Source organism: Octopus sinensis, linkage group LG11 (assembly GCF_006345805.1).
Source record: "Octopus sinensis linkage group LG11, ASM634580v1, whole genome shotgun sequence".
In the NCBI taxonomy this organism is placed as follows: domain Eukaryota; kingdom Metazoa; phylum Mollusca; class Cephalopoda; order Octopoda; family Octopodidae; genus Octopus; species Octopus sinensis.
The window spans coordinates 42,711,144-42,733,684 of NC_043007.1; the positions used below are offsets into that span (position 1 = coordinate 42,711,144).

The window sequence follows — 22,541 nt, forward strand, 5'->3', positions numbered from 1 at the left end:
CTTCTATTATCGTTGTGTCCTCATTAGAATATAGTATTCCAGCTCAAACAAATACAACCATTGTCTGTAATAATGTGTTACTAAGTTGTTACCCTAGCATCTCACACAATTACAAACACAGACACAGAGAGCAGACGAGAGAAGGAAACATAGATATCACTAAAAGGAAATACTTGCAAAGATAAGCAATGTATTACATATAAGGTAAATTTTTGAAGGTTCACTAACTATTGTCAACAATCAAGACTAACAAGTGATTTATACTTACCCCAGAAAACCATAATTCCAAGCACTGACCAAGTAGTCCAATCAGGTAAGTATTTAATAAAAATAAGTGCCATCAAAGCACTAATCATCAGGAGGTAGGCTTGCTGCAATAACAATGGGCCCTTCCAGTGAATGCAAATCATTCCAATGACCCCAAAGTTCCACATTAAAATAGCCACTGTGATGTAGTCCATGGGGGCATTGTAAGCCTTTAATACTTCCCTACCAAATAGAAAAAGAAACCGTTTTACATGCAGTAACTGTGCACTACCACAACTATCTCCTGACAGTCTATGATCAAAAGTCAGCAAATTATCTTAGAATACACAAAACATATTAAAGTAACAATATAAAGTAATTAAATAAAGCAATATCCATTAAGTAATACCACCAGTAGGTACTCAGTGTAATGTAATGAACAGTGAATAATTACGAATAATAGTAACCTTTACAACCCAGAAGCTATGGAACTAAAAGGACAGAAATAGATAACACTGTGTAACACGATTTTTATCCTTGAATAAAATTTCCTATTTGCTTACCTCTAGAAAATATGAAAAATGGCTAATATTTCCTTCAAACTTTGCTTTTGTTACATTTATCCAAACCCCAAAGAATCCCTCTCAATACATGGCTATGATGCTCCCACACTACTGCTGCTCATGATCAAAGATGTACATACTGTCAGCCACTAAGGGACATGCTCAAGTGATTAAGATCAAGCAAATCTGAGGTATTGAGCAGAATATTTGCTATAATGATATTTCTGCTTCAGCAACTCAGCACTGAATCTGTATAAAATGTAATGGAAAATAGGTCAGTTACAAAACACTGATGTCCAGGTCACAAAAGCAAAGTTTGAAGGGAATAGCAGCCATTTCCTTTGATTTCTAAATAGAAACAAATAGGAAATAACACTTACTAACCAAAGAAAAAAAAAAAATTAATTTTGTTACACAGTATCCAAAATTTCAGCTAGTGAAATTCAGATAAATTTCATCAATTGCTATTCGCAATCAAAAACGTAAGTGTGAAATAATCTATCCAGTTTTCCATCTGTTAAATAGAAATAATAATAGTTCCCAGTTTTCTTTTTAATTTCTACATAAATTAAAGAAATGTTGCTTAAAAATTACATTCATATGACTTCTTTTTTTTTTATAGACTTATTCACTGTTCACTTCCTGTGCATATTTCTTTGTTCTGTTCATGCAGTTTCGGTTACTTTCTTTTCATTGAGTTGTAGTGCACCTGAGCACTGTATATAATAAGTTCATTTTATATATATATATATATATATAATATATATATATATATATATATATATATTATCAACAGGTATTTTTGTATTTCAGAGCATCAAATTGATATAAAGTAAAATTTTTATATATTTATTTTACTGATTTCAACCATTGGTCAGTGGCCTTGCTAGAGCATCACTTTCAAATATGTTACACCATTATAAATATCAATTCATTATGAATTAACTGCTACAATTGTAACATAGATAATATTAGCCATAATAAACAGTGATTTAAAATGCAAAAGTGCAATAGGTCCACATATGAGGACAAAGTAAAACAGTTAAAAAACAGAAATAAACCATTTTTGCAGATATAGCAGCATACACATTGTAATATATTTAGCAATATAATCGCCTGGGAAGTGATAGGTGAGTGGTTTGAGTCCAATAAGTGGGTCTGCATTAAATTCCTTACCATGGAAAAACTACAGAAATAAAATATGATGATTCATGTTGTGAATAGGAAAAACGTCAGACCAGTTTGTATTGAGAAGACTTCTTTATAATATCATTCTTTACAACTCCCATAAGGCGCTTTGTTAAAGTCTTTAAAACTATATCCCTCTAGGTCTGACCAAAAGTGGGTTAACTCGCAGGCATAATTAATTAGTGGTTGAGTTACCTCAGATCAGCCCTGATCAAGTAGACATTCCTGCCACAATCATCCAATCTGTGCAGACAATTTCTCAAACTACGTTACTCAATATGTCCTTTCTTTGTAAAAAGGAAAACAAGCGTAATTTAAGAGGGATTTGGCTGCTGTTTCTAGAGGATGAAGCATTTCTTCATTTGCTTGCATGGTTATTGGCATTAGTAACAAGTATTTAAGATTTGGTTTAATTAGAACAAGTCTGGTGATACGAGTGTTGCTAACTCCAACCAATAAAGGGAGGGAAGAATCAGGAACGTTATTCCTCAGTTGAAGTTAAAATGAATAAAAATCAATTACTATTGTTAGTGAACCTCAATTTGTTGAAATTTTGTCAACAATAGAAACAGACAAATAAATTGGTTAGTGTCAGTGTTAGGAGATTGGCAATGTGCAACACTTACCCTAAGTACATGTAGGAAAACATAAAGAGCAGCAAGAGAGAGGATACAATAAGCCAGCCATGTATGACCTACAAGATGGTGAAAAAAAGGAAATGGAAAAGGAAAACAAATATCAGAATTTTTGACAGATAAGAATCAATAAAACAAATAATCTTAAATCTGTACTTGAGAAACAGATTTTATTTTTTTCACAGTCCCTTCTAAATGAAATAATAAAAATTATGTCTTCAATCAGTAAAATAAATAGTAGCAGTAGTACATTGCATCAATACACTGACTTTCCACAACCATTAAAATTTGTAACCTTGTGCTTAACTGAGAAATTATCATTATTATTATTATTATTGAGAGCACATGGTTTAGTGGTTAGTGTGTTGCACTCATGATTTCAATTCCTAGATCAAGTGGTGTTCTTGAGCAAAACACTTCATCTTACATTGCTCTGCAATCACTTCAACACTTGATATGTGGTACACAGTGTACCTGTTCAGACAATGTCGAGTTGATGGAGAAAGTGAGCTAATGTGCAGCATGAACATTTGATCACTATAAACAAATCATTTGTGTAGATCGTTCAGCAAAAGCTGAATGCTCATACATCTTCTTTGATGGGTAAGTCTATCATCATCGTCGTCGTCATTATAAAGGTGATGAGCTGGCAGAGTGTTACCACACTAGACCGAATGCTTGGCAGCATTTCTTCTGGCTTTATGTTCTGAGTTTGAATGCAGTCAAGATCAACTTTGCCTTTCATTCTTTCAGGGTCAATAAGATGTTAGGATATGATCTGGGGGAATTTAGCACTTATTTCTAACAGGCTGAGACCTCAAAGATTTGGGTATTGCATCAATTGATGCAATAGCAGCAGATTAACTGCTATACAGTGCAGTAAGAGGAAGAATAACTAAAATATTGTGAGATATTCAGTGAAAAACCAGAAACAAAGTAATATACTATTAGAGGGAAGTTAAATCAGTAACAGTACACTGTGATGAGAGACAGATTGACAGTGTTGTAAGATGGGAGGCAGATTAACAGTGATGTTGTAAGATAGGAAGTAGATTAATAGTAATGTTGTAAGATGGGAGATAGATTAACAGTGATATTGTATGATGGGAGAAAGATTAAGAGCAGCATGGTAAGTTGGGAGACAAATTAACTGAGATGTTGTAAGATGAGAGACAGATTAACAGTGACATTGTCAGATTGGAGGCAGACTGTGTGTGATAGGAACAGAGTAGAAGATTATACAGTGTGACAGGGACAAAAGATTAACCAACAGGCTGGAAGAGAGCATTGATTAAATAATGTAGAGTATTATAGTGGAGGGACATATTAACCAAGATGGCATACAACAAGAAAAAGCATAACTGATGCACTGTATGTACAGCTGTCACCCATGAGCAAGTAAGATATGAACCATGCTTTTGCTAATTGTTTTTCTATGCCTATGAAGTCATGACTTGATATAGACACTCTTCCAGTCTCTTCACCCGTCATTCAGCAGCATATCCAGGATGTGAGAGAGAGAGTTATACCAGCATCTAGCTAGTACTCATTTTCAGCTGACGTGATTGAAGCAACACAAAACGAAGTACTTAACTCAATGGTAGTGCATTGCCCCATCCAGGAATTGAACCCATGAGCATGAGGTGAACACCCTGACAACTAGCCTGTGCACTTTTGTAATGTGTGTAGGGAAATACACTAGTTAATTATTAGCAAATGAAGTAATATCCAGATGACTACCAAAGCAATCAATCAATATGATTCAAATACTTACCTTATAACACCTGTATTTATATAACAACAGCAGCACAACAGTCATAACAGCTATGACTCCCAGAAGAATGAAGGCATTGGCAAAGGACTGCCAAACTTTTGTTCCAGAATCATCTGTTTCTTCGTGAAATGGAGTGTAGATCCTGTGAAAACATGAAATTCATTCAAGAATGATAGCAAATCCTTTGATGAATGGGAGAAACAAAGATTTTGCTAAAGAGTTGTAAGTTAACTACAGCTATTACAATATGTGCATACATATTGAAGGAGGGAGAACATAACTAAAGCAAATGTACCATTCATTTAGTAGAACTTATTCATATATGTGGTAAGAATTTTGCTTCCTAACCACATAGTTCTGGGTTCAGTACCACTTCTACCATAGCCTCAGGCCAACCAAAGCATTGTGAGTGGATTTGATAGATTGAAACTGAAAGAAGCCTATCATATATGTATGTATGGTGTGTGTTTGTCTATTTGTGTCTGTGTTTGTCCCCCACCACCGCTTAAAAAGTGGTTTTTGTCTTTAAAGCCCTGTAATTCAGACGTTTGGCAAAAGAGACCCAAAGAATAAGTACCAGGCTTTACAAAAAGTAGTAAGTTACAGAAATAGCTATTGCAAAATTAATTACGAACATGGTTATCTTGAATGAAATACATTTTGTCTTTCTGCTAGGAAAGGTATCACCAATGCCATATTCCTAAGCGAAACAACAGTGGGAAAGTACTTATCAAGGAGTAAGCCCCTATAGGATGGTCTTTAACAGATTCTCTTGCTCTGTGATCTGGTGGTCACTACAGGAGTTAGATTTAGATAAATTGTTTGTGGGGGTTATGACAGCTATGTACAGAGGTGCAGAGAACAAGGTGGAGAGTTAAAGAGTTCAACAATGAATTTACCTTACAAGTAGAGATCTATCCTTTGTCTCCTCTTATTTATTATAGTCCACCAAGCCATGACAGAGGAGTTTCAGACCAGCTGTTTGTGAGGACTCTTCTATGTCAATGACCTAGCTCTTACAACTGACTCTGTAGAACTGGAAAAAAACTCCAGATATGAACAAACCTTGGAACTGAAGGACTCTAAAGCAAACTTAGCAAAACTAAAAATTTTAGTAAGTAGGACAAAGACAGGACCCTGCTACAATCATGGAAATGGTTGTGCTCTAGATATAGAATAGGAGTATGTAGAAATTCCAGTGTAAGTATTGGGCATATCAGAGGTATAATTGGATGACAGGAAGGCTAACAGAAAAAGTACACTTCACATGCAGCAGGTGCACAGGGGCAATAAGTACTAAGTGCTCTGAGAAAATGTTCTTCCAAATGCCAAAGTGGTTTCCAAGAAGTAGTTGACAATTTTTGTTACCTAGGCAACCTAATTAACAGTGAGAGTGCTGTGAAATCATTGTAGCTAGAATAAGGAAAGAGAGAGAGAAAGAGAGAGAGGAAATTCAAACTGATCTGATGTTCCCTTACAAGTATCCACCTGGCTGAGTGTAGTATGTGACAGAGCTGATTGTTGCTACAACCACAATCATACACAATGTGACAGGAACAAACAACATGATGACATGTTTGGCACCATACAGTAGGGTCTCTTCTTCTTCCTCAGTGCCAGAGCTGTACCCTTTCCTACGGGCCACTGTTGGAGGAATGCTAACTTCAGATTCTGAGGGGTCAACCTCAGCTTCTCGATCATTCTGAAAAACAATGGCAACAAAGAGCAGGTTATTAAAGTCATATACATATGTACAGTCACAGATTTATACAAACAATCATGTGTAGACATACAAAACAATACATACACACTCACGTGCATACATACATGCATATATATATATACATTCAAATATATACACATTTATATATACATTCAAATGTACACATATATATGCATGTATTACTGATTCACATGTGAACTTATACATGTATGTACACATATACTCAAAATATACAGAACACTGAATAAAAAAGTATACAAACATTAAGTAGAGAATTTGAATGAAAAAGAGTTGAGATAAAAATAGAAGGAAAGGGGGAGTTTATAGAAGAGAGAAAGGGAAGGATGATGGAGAAGTAAATGAAATTAATAGAGGGGAAATAAGAAAGTGAGAGATTCAGAGGAGAAAGGGAAGAGAGATAAAGAGAGGTTGCTAACGAAGCTAAAGACAAAGATATTTGACAAAGGATAGTTACATCATATATTCCCCGTATGTCGGGTCGCTGACCCCGTCGATTCATACGTTCAGTGCGTTCAGCATCAATATATGTCTCCATGTTGGGATGATTTCGAGGTGGGCTGCCTGAACTGGCTGGTGATGAAAGCAAACTAGTACGTTCGGTAGGTTCGTCGTCACTGGAACTCTGATTCATACATAAGTTTCGGTTTGTTGGTTTGGGCAAACTGCAATAGAAATGGTTTAAATTCCAAAATGAATCAATTATGGAACTTCATTCTTTATATATTAATGGTACCATTATAATTTTTTTTGCTATTTAGTCCCTGATCAGCCCTAATGATTAAGAACATTCCAAGCATCATAATTCCCTCTAATAATAGGGGTATCTAAAATTATTCTGTCCAATGTACTTACTAATTTTTGTCTTTGAAAACAACAGGGTGTGATTTGATTTAAGTGATATTTGGCTGCTATTTCTAGCAAGCTGAGCAACCATGTTGAGGCTTCCAATGTGGACTTGTTACAGACCAAAGAGTTCAACTTCATTGAACTGAAGCAAACAAAAAGGATCTCCTTTAACCAATACTATAACTGTAAGGTACTGTACCACAGTAAGTCAAAATGCAGTTCATGATGGCCTTGACCAGTGTTTTCCAACCTATTTTCCCCCAGGCCCCACTATAACTTTCCAGAAAAATATATGCCCCACTGCTGGTTAAAAAACAACTTTATAATATTTCATAATTATATACTTTCCTTAAATATCCACACTAGGGCATTAGAACACTGCTATACTGTAGCAAACAGTTTTCACACAGTATGCTTGACTGGAGGGATTGGCTCGACTGATTATAGGTGTAGTGTGTTTGCTGTGGAAAAAAAGATTTTCACAATGCCATGTCCCACTAAAAAAGAAAAAAAAAATTTTTTTATCCTATGCCCCACCACAATTTCCCAAGGCTCCCAGCAGTGGGGTATATACCCCACATTGAGAATTACTGGTTTAAACTATATAATTGTAAGTGCTATGGAGGGGCACGGTTCACTAAAATAAGCAGTGGGAGCACACACACACATTGTAGTTGACCAGCACTTTGTAAACTTGTATATATATAAATATACCTGCAAAAACAGAAATTGTGGGGAAGCCAGTCATGTGGGTGTTTGTGTGTACAAGTGCATGTATACTTGTAGGAAGCAGAAGGGACATGACAGAAGCTTTTTTTCAAGAAGCAGAACAAAAATACTGTGGTATTTTGTCATGTCCCTTTAAAGCCTTGGTCAACTTTGACTTTCTTATTCCACAAAAAAAAAATCCTTGAAAATAGTGCCCTACGATGACTAAACACACACTCTCTCTCTCTCTCTCTCCCTGAGAAACTACTCTAGCATGAATAAAACCAGTAAAAATACACACACACATAAATAGCTTGGCATGAAACAGAGATTTCAACTCTTATTTGCCTTAGATGCATTACACATAGGTGAAGTCTTGTGATGCTTCAACATCCTCATAGGTTACAGATCATTTTTTTTTTACCTTGTAAGTCACACTAGCCTACTCTTTATTCTTCTCTAAAATGTCATTCCTCTACAATAAGCCTCCCCACTCACCTGTATATGATTACCCGTTCCACTAACTTGAAACAATTTAAATAGAGACACCATCACTTTATCCACCCTACCAGCACCAAACATTACACCTGTCAATCTAAAGAAAGAACGTTTACAGGCGCAGGTATGGCTGTGTGATAAGAAGAAAACCTTTTGAGTATATTTGGTAAGCAGAAACTGAAAGAAACCCATAGTATACATGTATATACATGTGTGTGTCTTAGTGTGTGTTTGTCCCCCACCACCGCTTGACAACCGGTGTTGGTGTGTTTACATCCCCGCAACATAACGATGCAGCAAAAGAGACCGATAGAATAAGTACAAGGCTTTAAAATAATCCTTGGGTTGATTTGTTCGGCTAAAAAAATCCTTCAAGGTGGTGTCCCAGCATAGCCGCACTCAAATGACTGAAACAAGTTAAAGATAAAAGATAAACCAACAAAGGACCCTCTAATAGTTGTTAGAAATAGCAACCAAACACTCTTCAAATAACACCCTACTATTTTTTTTAAAAAAAAGGAAAGACATTGTTCTGGAAAGAAAAGACAAACTAGTCATGGTTAGAATGTCTTTGGTCATAGGTCTGCTGAATCAGATCAAACTTGGAGCTGAACAACAGCTAGTGTTGAGGTTGTATTAATAATGCATTCTTTCGCACAAAATTTCAAACGTACGACCAACCAAACACAAAATAATAATTTTAAAATACCCTAAAAAAATTATATGTACATATATTTAATATACAGGCACTATGGCTTGCCATCAACTATACAAGAAACATGCCAAAACTGCAAAGATGCACTCCCATCCAACGAAACTTATGAAGTGTTGTAGTGTGGCTCTGAAATCAGGCCAAAACATGGTTTTGTTTAGATTTACAAGTCAACCTCAAACAGATTTCGGATTTCCTTCGTCAAAGATGTCGTGACAGGATAGTCAACAACAACAGTTGAAGACATGCAAGGTATCTGAACTAGACAACAACAAATAAGATTTAAGAATAAATATAAAGGAGTTTATTGTTATTGTGCCTGTTCAACACCACCACGTAGCCCTTGAGCACCTTAGCAGAATCCACTCTGTTAAAAACATTCTGACCTAAGTCTTTGATCTGAGGATCATCAAGATGTTCCTCCATTTCTCCACCAGTTCTGGAAGTGCTGTAAAAGGGCAATGGGCAATGCCCTTCCTTTTATAAATCGTAATTTCTAAATCTAGCAATAAATCCATAATATTTATAAAGAAAACAGTTTCAGTCGTCTGTTATAATTCTATTCATATCTTGGCTGCTTTACAGAAATATTAAATCAGTTTTCATGTTTGACTGGTACTTATTTAATCATTCCTTGAAGGACAGGAGGCAAAGTAGACTTTGGTGGGGTTTGAACTCAGAATATAGGGTAAACAAAACTAAATAGTATTGTCATGTAGTCTGTCCCTTTACTAGTTCTACCAATAATAAAGTTTAGAGGAAGTTTGCCGGGAAAACATTAAAAAACGTGTCTTTTGATTTTGAGTAATAGGAATGAACTTACATTGGATTCAATGGTATATCTTCCATTAGTTAAACAAATATAAGTTGTTTTTTTAACTATTGATTACACACACGCATGCAAGTGGTGGCATTTTGAACAGATATACTACTTCCTTGTGAAAGGAACAACTGGAGAAATTTTCAGGGCAGTCCAATCAGTATTTTTCAAAAATACACCGTCTGGCTGAGCCGTGTCTATAATAAACATCAAAGACAGAAAGAGTAGCGAATGTAACGGTAACAGCAACAGCAGCAGCTGTAGCGAGTGGGGTGTATTACAGAGGTTGAAATAACAAACTTGATAGAAGCAGTTAAATAAAGTGAACAGCTACGGCCAAAATAAGATTAATGAAACACCAATGTAGAGAAATCTAACAACCTGATGCTGGGCCAATTAAATTAAAAAAAAACATACTCAATGACTGGTTTAAGTACACTGGTTTAAATACCTCCTCCCAATTCATTCAATATATTGAATTATATTATAGCCGTCAATGTTTGCTTATCTTTCTCTTTTTGTCTTTTCCCCCAAAGAGAGAAGGGGAGGAAAGAGAACGCAGCTTGTATTATTGTTTTATGTATGGAAGTGTCAAATTGTCTAACACTCTTACTACCACCTAAGATTACATTTTAAAGTATGCACATATACATTGTATTAACTCTTTATCCAAATATAGTTGTCAGTCAATTCAGCTTAAATCTATTAACCATAAATAAGACCTTCCAAATTATGGAGGCTACAAAAAGATTTTACATCTAACTGGTCTTTGCTTTTTCCCCTCTTTATTTATCATCAGTTTCTTATATACAAGTGATGTCAGATACGTTTTTTCGGCTTCTTTTTTTTTTTTTTTGGGTCTCCAGAGGCTTTCCAGCTTCATATGGACGCTTAAAATGGATAAATAAATAATGGCATGTCAATTCATCTGAAGATGGATATATTTTAAGATGAACATGTCTGAAAATGAAAATGCTGAATAGAAAAGAGGAGAGAAAAAAACAGATTAACTGTTCAACATTTTTATCAATTAATAATTGCTTGGCTAATCTTACTTGATTAAAGTTCTATCAGCTCACTATATAACAAATTATTATGTATGAAACACTCTGCTGCATTTGTATTTAGTATACAGAGTGCTCCCTTGAATTATTTTCTCTCGGCCATTTTGTTTATTTTCATAATTAGCGTCGGTTACAAATTGTTTTCCGTCGTAAAAAAGTGAAAGTAAATTGTCCTAAAAATGAAAATAAATTGCGATAGAAACCATAAAAGACGACTGTGATATACAGAATTTCATTAAAAAAAGGACAAACAGAACTCCCACATTATGACACGCCTGTATATATGTTAACTTCAAGCATTTCACTCGATTTTGCTGATCCAAATGAAAACAGACAAGCAAAGGGCGATGGATGCTCGCCAAGAAACTTAGGTGACAATGTGGGACTAGCGATGATTTACTTACATGTCTCCCTGAGCATGTGTAGCAACACAAATTTGGGAGATCGTGGTAAAATATTCACGAATCTCGCTTCGTGCATCAATGACAGATATGTTTTTCCATAAGTGAAAATGTTTCCATCCTAAATAAAATATATGTACAGTTTTCATGTTATATTAAATATATGTACTTTCTATGCATTGGAATGCCACTCGCCACTTCCAGCTTCCATCACAATTTCCTTCCATTATTTTTAGGACAATTTAGTTTCCTTTTTTATGACGGTAAACTGCATGTTAACCATTAGTGTTATCTCATTCTCTCTACAGCTAAAGCCAACTAAGAATAACACACTTCACTGAGGTGTGTATTTTACAGAGCAAAAATAAGGCAAAAATGTCCATTGCTCTCACCCGCTGGCTTCAAAGAACAGATCCACTCCAATCTAAACTGACCATACTGTACAAAAATTTCAGTCAACTGATCTTATTGGTATAATCTCCCTTGCTTTTTTTTTTTTTTTTTAGAGCTTAAATATTCTTAGAGGAAGTTTTGGTCTATTAATTGCTTAGATAAACTCAGGTGATATAAGTTTTCCATTTCATATTATGTATGAGATATGCTCCATATTTGTACTATTACATCAAACAAATATAAATTAAATTTCAATGAGAATAATGATTTCTAACAAGAGCACAAGTTCACAAATATGGAGGTAGAGTAACGGATTTGTTGATTAAATTATCTTCAATTTCAGTTCAGTATTTTATCAGCCCCTAAAAAATTAAAGGTAAAGTTGACCCAGATAGGAATTCAACTTAAAGCATAAAGGGACATAAGTAAGAACAGCAAAGTATAGGCACAATGCTACACATGAGTCAGAGTGTAGTCAAATTGATTCCAGTATTTTTTCAGTACTTATTTTATTGCTGGCAGAAGAATGAAAACCAAAGCTGGCATCAGCAGGAATTAAATCCAAGACAAAACATAACTAAATAACACACCACAAGGCATTAAGACCAATTCACTACCAAATACTAATGAAATACTAAAAATATTTTTGAAGGGAGAATGGGATAGGATTTCAATCGAAAAAGCTTGAGAAATGATTTAAAAAATAAAATGATAAATACAGTAGTGATTCTTGCTTAATTCATCTGCCCATCAATTATGTTCAAAGGCATTCCAGCCATGACTATTACATTTATTTTCTTCACATATAGAATATATTCTTGTCTACATTATTCAATATGTCGATTTTTAGGAGAATGGGGAGCAGTTAGAAAGAGATTTCACTACTATTTCTATAATGTTGAGAATCATCACTGTTAGGTATGTAATTCACTTTGCAACCACACTGATCACACTTCTCAGTACTTTGGGTAGGTATCTTCTACCATTGTCTTACTTCAAGCAAAGCCTTGTAAGCAAAATTTGGTAGATACTTAATCTGGGAAAGCTCTCCATAAATCAAATTTATGGACAGAATATACAATAAGCTAATGAGGATGGATGCTAAATTCATTATTGTCTGTCATAGTTAATTTCTATTATATTGTGACAAGTGATTAGTTATATTAGAAACAAACAACATGACATGGTCACAGTATACATAGGTGGCTTACTCTCAAATGCATATAAGGAAGCTAACAACCTCTCAAATCCTGTTCCACCCCAAACTAGCAGCCTGCTGAGTGGTATAACAGTGGATGTCAATTACAGTGTTTGTGAGATTAAATTACTGGTCTACTGTAGACAAGTTTATATGTTCAAATCTTCACTGCTATTGTTGTGACCGTGAAGCAAAGCTCAGGAAGCACACACCTCTACACTGACTGCAATCTAGCAAAAGGGCAATTCACATTTCAGTAGTTAGTATTCTTCTGGAAAAACAAGTACTCAATTTTTGCAAAATTATATCCAAAAAGACTTATATAGACTCTAGGTGAGAACCACTTCCTAGACCAATGTGAACCATATCATAGACCAAGATTGGTGTCACTTCAGTGTGCAGTCAAGCCCTAACCTAACCCAAAGTGTAAACTATGGATGCTATGGTAGACTGCTTGCTAAAGTAGTGCCCCTAAATCTTAGTTCTGATTGTGAGCTGTATGTATTGAATTTTGAACAAGTAGCTATCAGTGAATGGATTTTTCAACTGAATACAAAACTGCAAACTAGACAGAATGGTAGAAGCATTTCCTTGTAACTTTTAGCCTGTTGTGAAGCCTAACAAAGCTCCAGCCTTTGGTATGTCATCCTCGCTGTATGTGATCAAGCATTATCCTGACAAAAGAGCACCTTTCATCTTGAAACCAAAGATGGTCATTTTTCTTCAAGTGCTGACTTAAGCTGCTTGCAGTAGATCACCTGTTATCATTTGGTTTGGGTTTAAAAGTTCAAAGTGGACTAAACCTTTCATATCCCACCAAACAAATAAGAAAAAACTTATGTGGGTGAAGACCTTCTTTAGCCTGGGGTGCTGGTGTTTCTCTTCTCCCTACCCACTGTCTTCAGCACTTGACATTTTTATAGAGAACCCATTTCTTGTCATCAGTCATTATTTGGTCCAAAAAAGGTTCATTTGTGAGACGTGATAGCAAAGAAGAGCACACGTTCACCCTTAGGAAGACGATCCAAAATATTGATCCTGGTCTCCAAAGAAATTGATGCTCTTATTTTTCTTAGATGTATCAGCCGGCATTTTGGAGTAGGTTATCACTATCACGATCGCAAATAAAAAATATAGCGGAGAATAAAACTTGTGACATGTCTTTCGTATTAGACCCAATGCTAACAACTGCCACTGCATGCCATCTGATGGAGCCATTACACACATCCAGAGGTATGTACAGTGCATAGGTCCTGCCCACACTAGAGAGTGAGGGATCACAATATGGGAAAAAATAGATTGGATTCTATTTTACTTCACTAAATTGTTGCTTAATCATGTTATGTAGAGTTTCACGCAAGGACAGAGGTTTAAATCGTGTTAAAGTAAAAAAAATAGTGCAAAAAATTAATCAGCTCTTTTTGTTGGACAGTGTTATTTCAAAACTGTACAAAAAGAGAATTGTGTGTGTGTGTGTGTGTGTGTGTATGTATATATATATATATATATATATTAAGAACAATCTTACTTAGAAATGGATGCGTGCATTCCGTCATATAATAAATTAATAAATAAAATAAAACATATGCATATATACATACATATATGTACGTACCTACCTCTACATGTATATATACATGCATATATGGATACAGGACACCAAAAAAACGTCGAACACAATGAGAAACGAAAACATAAACACAAAACCAAGGAAATGGACATTTTTCTTAAACAACGAAAAAATAGAGTACAGGATATACAATACAAGGAAAATTCCCCTTCTTCAGTCGCCTTTGCTTCATCTACTCCACGTTTCGAAGGTCAAGGCGAGACACGACTTATGTTTTATTTTATTTATCAATTTATTATATTCTCTTTACTCTTTTACTTGTTTCAGTCATTTGACTGCGGCCATGCTGGAGCACCGCCTTTAATCGAGCAACTCAACCCCGGGACTTATTCTTTTGTAAGCCCAGTACTTATTCTATCGGTCTCTTTTGCCGAACTGCTAAGTAATGGGGACATAAACACACCAGCATCGGTTGTCAAGCAATGCTAGGGGGACAAACACAGACACACAAACACACACATGCATATATATACATATACATATAAACGATGGGCTTCTTTTCAGTTTCCGTCTACCAAATCCACTCACAAGGCTTTGGTCGGCCCAAGGCTATAGCAGAAGACACTTGCCCAAGGTACCACGCAGTAGGACTGAACCCAGAACCATGTGGTTGGTAAGCAAGCTACTTACCACACAGCCACTCCTGCGCCTATAACAAAAATTTAACGACGAGGATGATATTATGTAAATATTCTTATGTATGTTTCATACATATGTATGTAAAAATGTGCTTGTGTTTGTATGCATATAAACATACTTATATTAGAAAAAAAGCTTGCTACAAACTTCAAGTAAACCTATGCCTTCTAAATAAATTGGTTAAACAGAAACTATGTAGACGTTTCCTTGTTGCATAGTAATTGTACTCCAAAGATCTGGCCTAGCCACATACAGAATAATGCTGATCTTTGGTGTTTGGCTGTACCAATGGAAATTTTAAAATTTGGTGTATTGATGTAATTTTCCATGCTGAATCTCAGAGACTAATTCATTTTTTCCAGAAAATATTTTGAAAAAAGTTAGAGGTTTAAAGTTTGATCATTTTTACCCGGTCAGAAAAAAAAGTGTTAGGAAGCTGTTGTTTTGTGCATGACAGCTCGTGTTGTCAACTATAAGCAAATGAAATATTGGCAGAATTCTACTTTATGCACGTTATATAACACCTCATAACTTTTTAATTCATTGGAATGTTCTGATAATTTTTGCGAATTTGTATTCTACACATGAGAATTCATACAATTATGCAAACCGCCCCCACCTTCCAAAAATATTTTGGTGCGTGATTTAAGGCCTATTTAGTTATTACTTTTAGCACATCTCACGACAGTCATTTAATAAGCGAAAAATGACCGTGTAAGTAAGCAACTTGATAACAGTTTGGTTTGTTACTATGGAAACATGCCCTTACATGTCTGTGACTTTCGATTGGCTAGAATTACCCAAACTTAGCAAATTTTAAAAGTAATCAACTCTTTATATATTGATTTATGGCGAAAATTAATTTCATGTCAATGATTACCTTACAAAACTACACCAATATGCCACATATGAAATCAATTGGAACAGAAATTTAAAAAATTGAAAAGTGGCAGTCAAGCAGAAAATATTCTGCATGCGAATTATGTTAACAAGTGTCAGTGGAATGTTTCCACTGAATGCTCATTAAAAAAAAATACATCATATTTATGTATGAATTTAAATGTAGTTTGCGGTTTTATAATAGTGAATACTGGAAACAGGTTGTTTTTTTTTTATATATAGATATTAAAATAATTTATACCTTATTCGATATTTTCATGAATGTATCTATTTTGTAAGGGACTTAATGAAGAAGAGGTGAGGGAGAAATAAAAGAAAAACAACAAAAAGAGAAAGGATTGAAAATAAAGAAAATAGAAATGAGAAATTAAACGGAATGAAAACTAAATAGTAAAAAAAAAAATAGTATGGAAAAGAAAGACGACAAAAGGAGGATACAACAAATAAACAGAAGTGATTCATTTTACTATTTGAATTTGAACAAGAAGCTATATCGAAGTGTTGTACCACACATGATAAATTAATTGTACTAGTGGAAAAGGACCTGTGAACAAGCTCCTAGAAGCTTCAACACGGAAACCATCCAGTATCCAGTATATCAAAAGTGGATACAAAGAGAAAATAAAACGGCATTCTTTCGCTACTAGCAGCAAACTTTAGAATACCAATGAAACAAAACATTCACATGACTAAACTACTACTGCTACTCGGCACAAGTTTTTTACCCTCTACGCACTCGTTTGAGCAGCTAGAAATAGCAACCAAATCTTCCTCAAATTCAACCCTAGCATCTTAACAAAAAGAAAGACACAGTGGATAATATAGTGCATGATATCGATCAAGGATAAATAAAACAATGGGGATACATTAGATATTTAGGAGGCAGTCAAGTTAACAACAAAGTATACTTCACAAAGAAACAAATTAGACAGCAATTATACGAGAACGGATGTTATTAGCTACATTGACTTTACAGTGAGCTTTAAGCGGTAATTATTTTCGACAAAGCACAAAGACTTTTTCCTTATTTTGTTTTTATAAGAATCGAGGATACAACACTGATTTCTATTAACAAGGCTGATTTTGTGTGTGTGGCAGATGGGATATAGTTGATTATATCGACCCAAAAGTTTTGAAATGATGTCCATCGAAGCTCATGCCGAAGTGAGGGCAAAAAATATTTTTTAAATTGGAAATTTTTAGAATAAATTTTATTTCAGAACCATTACTGAAATACTAAAATATACGGGTGGGGGAATATCCTTTTCCTTCACCATTGGGTACGAGTCTTCGGGAGACAGTTACTCCAAACCCCCCGCCAAAGAATCAATGGCATAGCTAATACTTTTAATGAAGGCTGCCCATGGTTTTAAGTCCGTAGTGCCAAAAACGTGGCCAAAAAAAAATCATAAATTTTCCAAAATCTTTTAATAAAAAGATAACCTTCATTTTCAAGGCCATGCTGGAAAAAATGGGAAAATCCCCGTCAAAACGGAGAAAATCCGACTGATGTGGCCGTCCTCATCCGAAACTTGCTGAGTAAATTATTCTTGAAAAGTTTTAAAGGCTTAACGAGCTAACACGGTCATCCAAATCTGCTAGAAATAGCAGCCAAATCTGCCACAAATTACTTCTGCAATTAGATTGCTCAACCTGCTAGAAAACGTAGCCATATCTCTCCAAAATCACACCCAATCGTCTTAAATAAAGCGGAATATATTAGACATTATAGTCCACGATTAACGAAAAGACAGGTTTGTCACAGCTGGATCAGAAGTTTACTAAACAACGACCACCGAATACATAAATTCATTACTGACTGTCAACTTTTAAAATATAAAACCCATAAAAATAAAAGTCGTGACAAAATGACAAAAACTTAAACAAACAAACGAAAACAAACTTCCTCCCAGTTGAACGTTTATGGAGAAAACTTTCTGGTCTTACCTCATGTTTGTTTAAAAGAAGGTCAATAGGATAGTATAGATGTGTGTGTAAGTTTTAAAACGATCCAAATACCATAATGATATCAAAACTGTAATGGTAAGATGGTTGTGATTATTAAAATCCAACCTCGAAAACAAACAAAAAAAAGTTTGAAACAAAGTCCGGGAAGTTTTATAACAAGGGGTGGGGGTAGAGCCAAGTGGAGATAACCTACAGTGCGCTTAAATTAAAGAATTGCTTCAACTCACGTCATTTTGGGTTACGTCTTTTTCGACTTACCCCTTCGATTTATCCGACTTTACGTTGGTCTCAGTAAGCGCATAAAAATTCAAGAAGAAAAACTAATACGGAAGTAGAAAATTACACGTGAATATACGTACAAACCATTTATTGAAACGTATGAACTACTAAATTTTTTTGAATGATTTTTCAAGTCATGTCGTTTTCGAATTAAGTCGCATATATTCGAACCAACTACCGATGTTAGTTGAGGTATGCTGCTCTCTCCCTCCCTCTCTCTCTTGTGGGTGTGTGAGAGTGAGAGAGAGTTTTCCATTCCTTCATGCTAGCATGGGTTAGAGAAAATGCTATTTGAGGTAGGATTTCATAGCAAGACGCTCTTCCTATCAACAATCCTTACCTATTTTCCAAGTACTCTCTTTACTCTTTTACTTGTTTCAGTCATTTGACTGCGACCATGCTGGAGCACCGCCTTTAATCGAGCAACTCGACCCCGGGACTTTAATCTTTTGTAAGCTTAGTACTTATTCTATCGGTCTCTTTTGCCGAACCACTAAGTAACGGGGACATAAACACACCAACATCGGTTGTCAAGCAATGCTAGGGGGACAAACACACACGCATATATATATATATATATATATATATATACATATATACGACGGGCTTCTTTCAGTTTCCGTCTACCAAATCCACTCACAAGGCTTTGGTCGGCCCGAGGCTATGGTAGAAGACACTTGCCCAAGGTGCCACGCATGGTCTTCAAAAGTACAGAGCAACCTGTCAATTCTATCAACTGTAGGTACAAGGCCTGAAATTTTAGGGGAGGGAGCGAGACGATTACATCGATCCCAGTACTCAACTGGTACTTATTTCATCAACCCCTGAAAAGAGAGCAGCATGTCTTAATGCCCACAAGGAATGTAAACATCACTACTGCTTCATTCATGCAGTAACATGCATGGAATATTAACATTCATGCACACAAGTCTCATTTTGTTTGTCATCATACAAGAGCTCCTTTTCTCCCGTACATCTTGGTTCTGATATCATTCTGTTTCCTGGATCATAGTGTCTTCTATCATTGCCCTCTCTTCTTAGCCATATCGTCTTGAATATACATCTCAGAATACTGAGTACTACTATCGCTCATCTCCCTATCATGTATCCCTGTTGTACACTTATCACAGTGATTCACACCCCTACCTTTCTCTCTATCACTCACTTTGAAAAGAGATTTTTGAACAATTATTACTTACTACATATAATAATTCAATTGTTATTATTATTTTTATTGTTAAAGTGAAAGTATCTGACATAAAATAGAGAAACATTTTTGTTTCACTTTTAACACGTAATACTAAAATAGTGAAGAAGATATGATATTGCTATGGGCTCGCTCTAGGCAAGAAGTTGAACATTTTTTTGCCCATGAAACTACATGAACCCTAAGTAAGGCATGTGTAAAATTTGAATGGAATTGGTTGTGTAGTTCTCAAGTTTTAGGGAATCGTAGTGGAGAAGATATGATATTGCTGTGGGCTCGCCCTAGGCAAAAAGTTAAAAACTTTTTTGCCAATGACACTCCCCGGACCCTAAGTAAGGCATGTGTAAAATTTGAATGAAATTGGTTGTGTAGTTCTCAAGTTTTAGGGAAACACACAGACAGACACACATTCTCAGTTTTATATATATAAAGATATATGTCAGCTTTGGTATGGTTTCTATGACTGGATACCCTTCCTAACATTGACCACTTTACATTTGTACTGGGTGTTTTTTCATGCCACTGGTACTAGTAAGATTAGCAGGTAACTTGCAAAACAGGAAAAGATCAAGAAAAGAAAAAAGTCCCCCTCAACTAAGTGGGGGAAGCATTTAAGAGGGGGAGAGTGGCTTTATGCCATGTATTTTAGGAGGTTGAAGTATGATAAAGGGACAAGCATATATGTCTTGAAATAAAGAAGATACACAGCTACTCCACATTATATACAGGTGGAGAAGAAGATAAGATGATAGTGAGTGTGTCACAATTAACTCTGAAGAAACAAGAGAGGATACAGACAGTGGATCAGGAAAGAGGAATGAAAGGTGCAGATTATTAGGGTGTAAGAGGAGGGTAACAGATGGTTAGAGATGAGGGTAGAGGTGAATATAATGAGTGATGAACGGGAGTGGAGGTGCATCTTGATGAGACCTATCAATATGGAGCTGTAAAGAGAGACAGAAGTGGCTAAGTAAGTAGGAGCAGTGGGAAGAGAGAGATGTAAAGGTACATAAGGGTGGCTATAGTGAGTGGACATGGTAGTAGATATGAGAGAGCACTGAGAATGATAGCAGATATAAGAGGTTTGAAGATGATGCATGCCAGAAGAGAGGGGGGGATAAATGGAAGTAAGAAACAAGGTAGTCAGTGAAAATAATGTGGGAAGAGATAATAATAAGAAAGATGATTGGAAGCAGAGAGGAAGGCAGAAACAGGGAATATAAGGAATTGGGGGATGTAATATGTATCAAGGAAGATACAGTGTGAGAATGCTTGACTGAGAGAAATAGGGTCCAGCCTGTACAGACATAGACAAAATGTTTTTAGAACATCATATTTGCTGTGTTGGATGGGTTTTCTCAAGCAGAGCAAACTGTCAAATATCTTGGTCCTCTGTCATCCCCATGAGACTTAGCATCTTGAGATCAGCCTTCACTGTTTTGTCATATCTTTCTGGGTCCCCTTCTCCCATAAGTTGCATCCAATTTAAACATCCAGTGCTTTTTTATACACCTGTTGTTATCTATACACATCACATGACAAAACTAAGTCTTCTTGCTTGCACACTATATGTGATACACCGTCTGCCTAATGTTCCTCTCAATACATTTACACATGCACTCAAATATTGCACATCCAATAGGGCACATTAGCTTCATTCCTTCCTAATTTTTGCAAGCCCTCTACATTCAAGACCCACATCTCACCATCATGTAGCATTGCTGTTCATACATAACCATCATACAATCTACCTTTCACTTAGAGTCAGTAACCTTTTGTTGCCAACAGAGATAATAGCTCTGAACTTACCCCATCCTGTTCTTATTCTAGCATCTATACTTTCAGAACATTCCTCTGCTATTGCTAATTAGATCACCTAGGCCATCATCATCATCATTTAACATCCGTTTTCCATGGTGGCATGGGTTGGATGGATTGACAGAAATATGTATCTGAAGGACAGAAATAAGTATCTTACTGTAGATATATGGATACCCCAGTTGGAAAAGAAAGGAGAGGAAAGATAGGATAAGGAGAGAGATGATGGTGAAAATGTGCAAAGACATGCCCCTGAATGACATTGGGGATGGTGAAAATAGGTGAAGTGATACAGAGATTTGCATAGAGTGAGTGAGCAGGATAGAAGTCACTGTAGCACATGATGGAGAGAAACCTAGGAGAGGCTCGAGGGCAGGAGTTGCAGTAGGTATGTGAGGGCATTGAGGTTGATAGCAGATAGGCAAGGTATTAACGATGGAGAACAGCACAGGGATAGAAGGCTGAGAAAGGAGATGATTAATGGAGACAGCAGGCAGAAGATAATAGGAAACGGAAGTGGTTTGAGGTGAAAAAGGAAAGTAACTGAGAAAGCCAAAGCATGTACTACATGCCTGTTCTAGTTTTAGGTGATTGAGAAGTGATTGGTGTCAGAGAGATGAAATGCAAGGGGGAAAAAGGTTGATGGGGCAGAGAGCATTACCAAGATGGTTTTAGGATATCGATTCTGCTTTGGTGGGTGGGTCTTCTTGAGTACAGCATGCTGCACGATATCTTGATCCTTTATCACTTCCCTGAAAAGGCTCAGCATCTCAAGATCATCTTTCATGTCTTCCTGGGTTTGCCTCTTCCACAAGTTCCATCCACTTTAAGTGATCAGCACTTCTTTATGCAAATGTCCTCATCCATACACATCACATGACTAAACTCATGCAACCCCCTCTCTTATACACTGCATTTAATTTCCTTTATACCTAGCTTTTCTCTCAACACACTAGCACTCTGTTGTACATGTACACTGGAATTGTACATGCAGCAGAGCATACTAACTTCATTCCTCTCTAGTATTCATATTTCAACTGCATTCAGGGCCCATGTCTCACAATCATGTAGCACTGCTGTTCATACACATGCATCATACAACCTTCCCTTCAATCAGAAAGAATGATCTTTGGTTGCCAACAGAGGTAAAAGCTCTTTGAACTTACTCCATTCTATTCTTATTCTAGCAATTACACATTCAGTACATCCTCCTCCACTGATAATCAGGTTGCCTAGATAGCAGAAATTATCCACTATCTCAAGAGAGTCACTGAGGCATATAAGTAAAATCATTTTCCTGTGTGTCAGTA

The 22,541-nt window shown here is 35.9% G+C and overlaps 1 protein-coding gene across 5 annotated transcripts in view; it reads right to left on the bottom strand.

The window, feature by feature from the left end:
- The window catches only part of LOC115217226 (presenilin-1), a 35,551-nt gene that overhangs the window by 8,545 nt on the left and 4,465 nt on the right, over positions 1–22,541 (bottom strand). Inside the window, exons 1-7 of one of the 5 annotated variants that reach the window (XM_029786868.2) lie at positions 17,907–18,072; positions 9,738–9,931; positions 6,605–6,812; positions 5,885–6,108; positions 4,407–4,548; positions 2,624–2,691; positions 269–489 (exon numbers count right to left, since the gene is read on the bottom strand). In XM_029786868.2, the coding sequence (XP_029642728.1) occupies positions 269–489; positions 2,624–2,691; positions 4,407–4,548; positions 5,885–6,108; positions 6,605–6,812; positions 9,738–9,763 (889 nt within the window). In that variant the 5' untranslated portion in view covers positions 9,764–9,931; positions 17,907–18,072. Of the gene's footprint in view, positions 1–268; positions 490–2,623; positions 2,692–4,406; positions 4,549–5,884; positions 6,109–6,604; positions 6,813–9,737; positions 9,932–17,906; positions 18,074–21,222; positions 21,243–22,541 lie in introns of those variants that run through there. The other 4 variants (XM_036507431.1, XM_036507432.1, XM_029786866.2 and 1 more) reach the window with 4 other exon arrangements.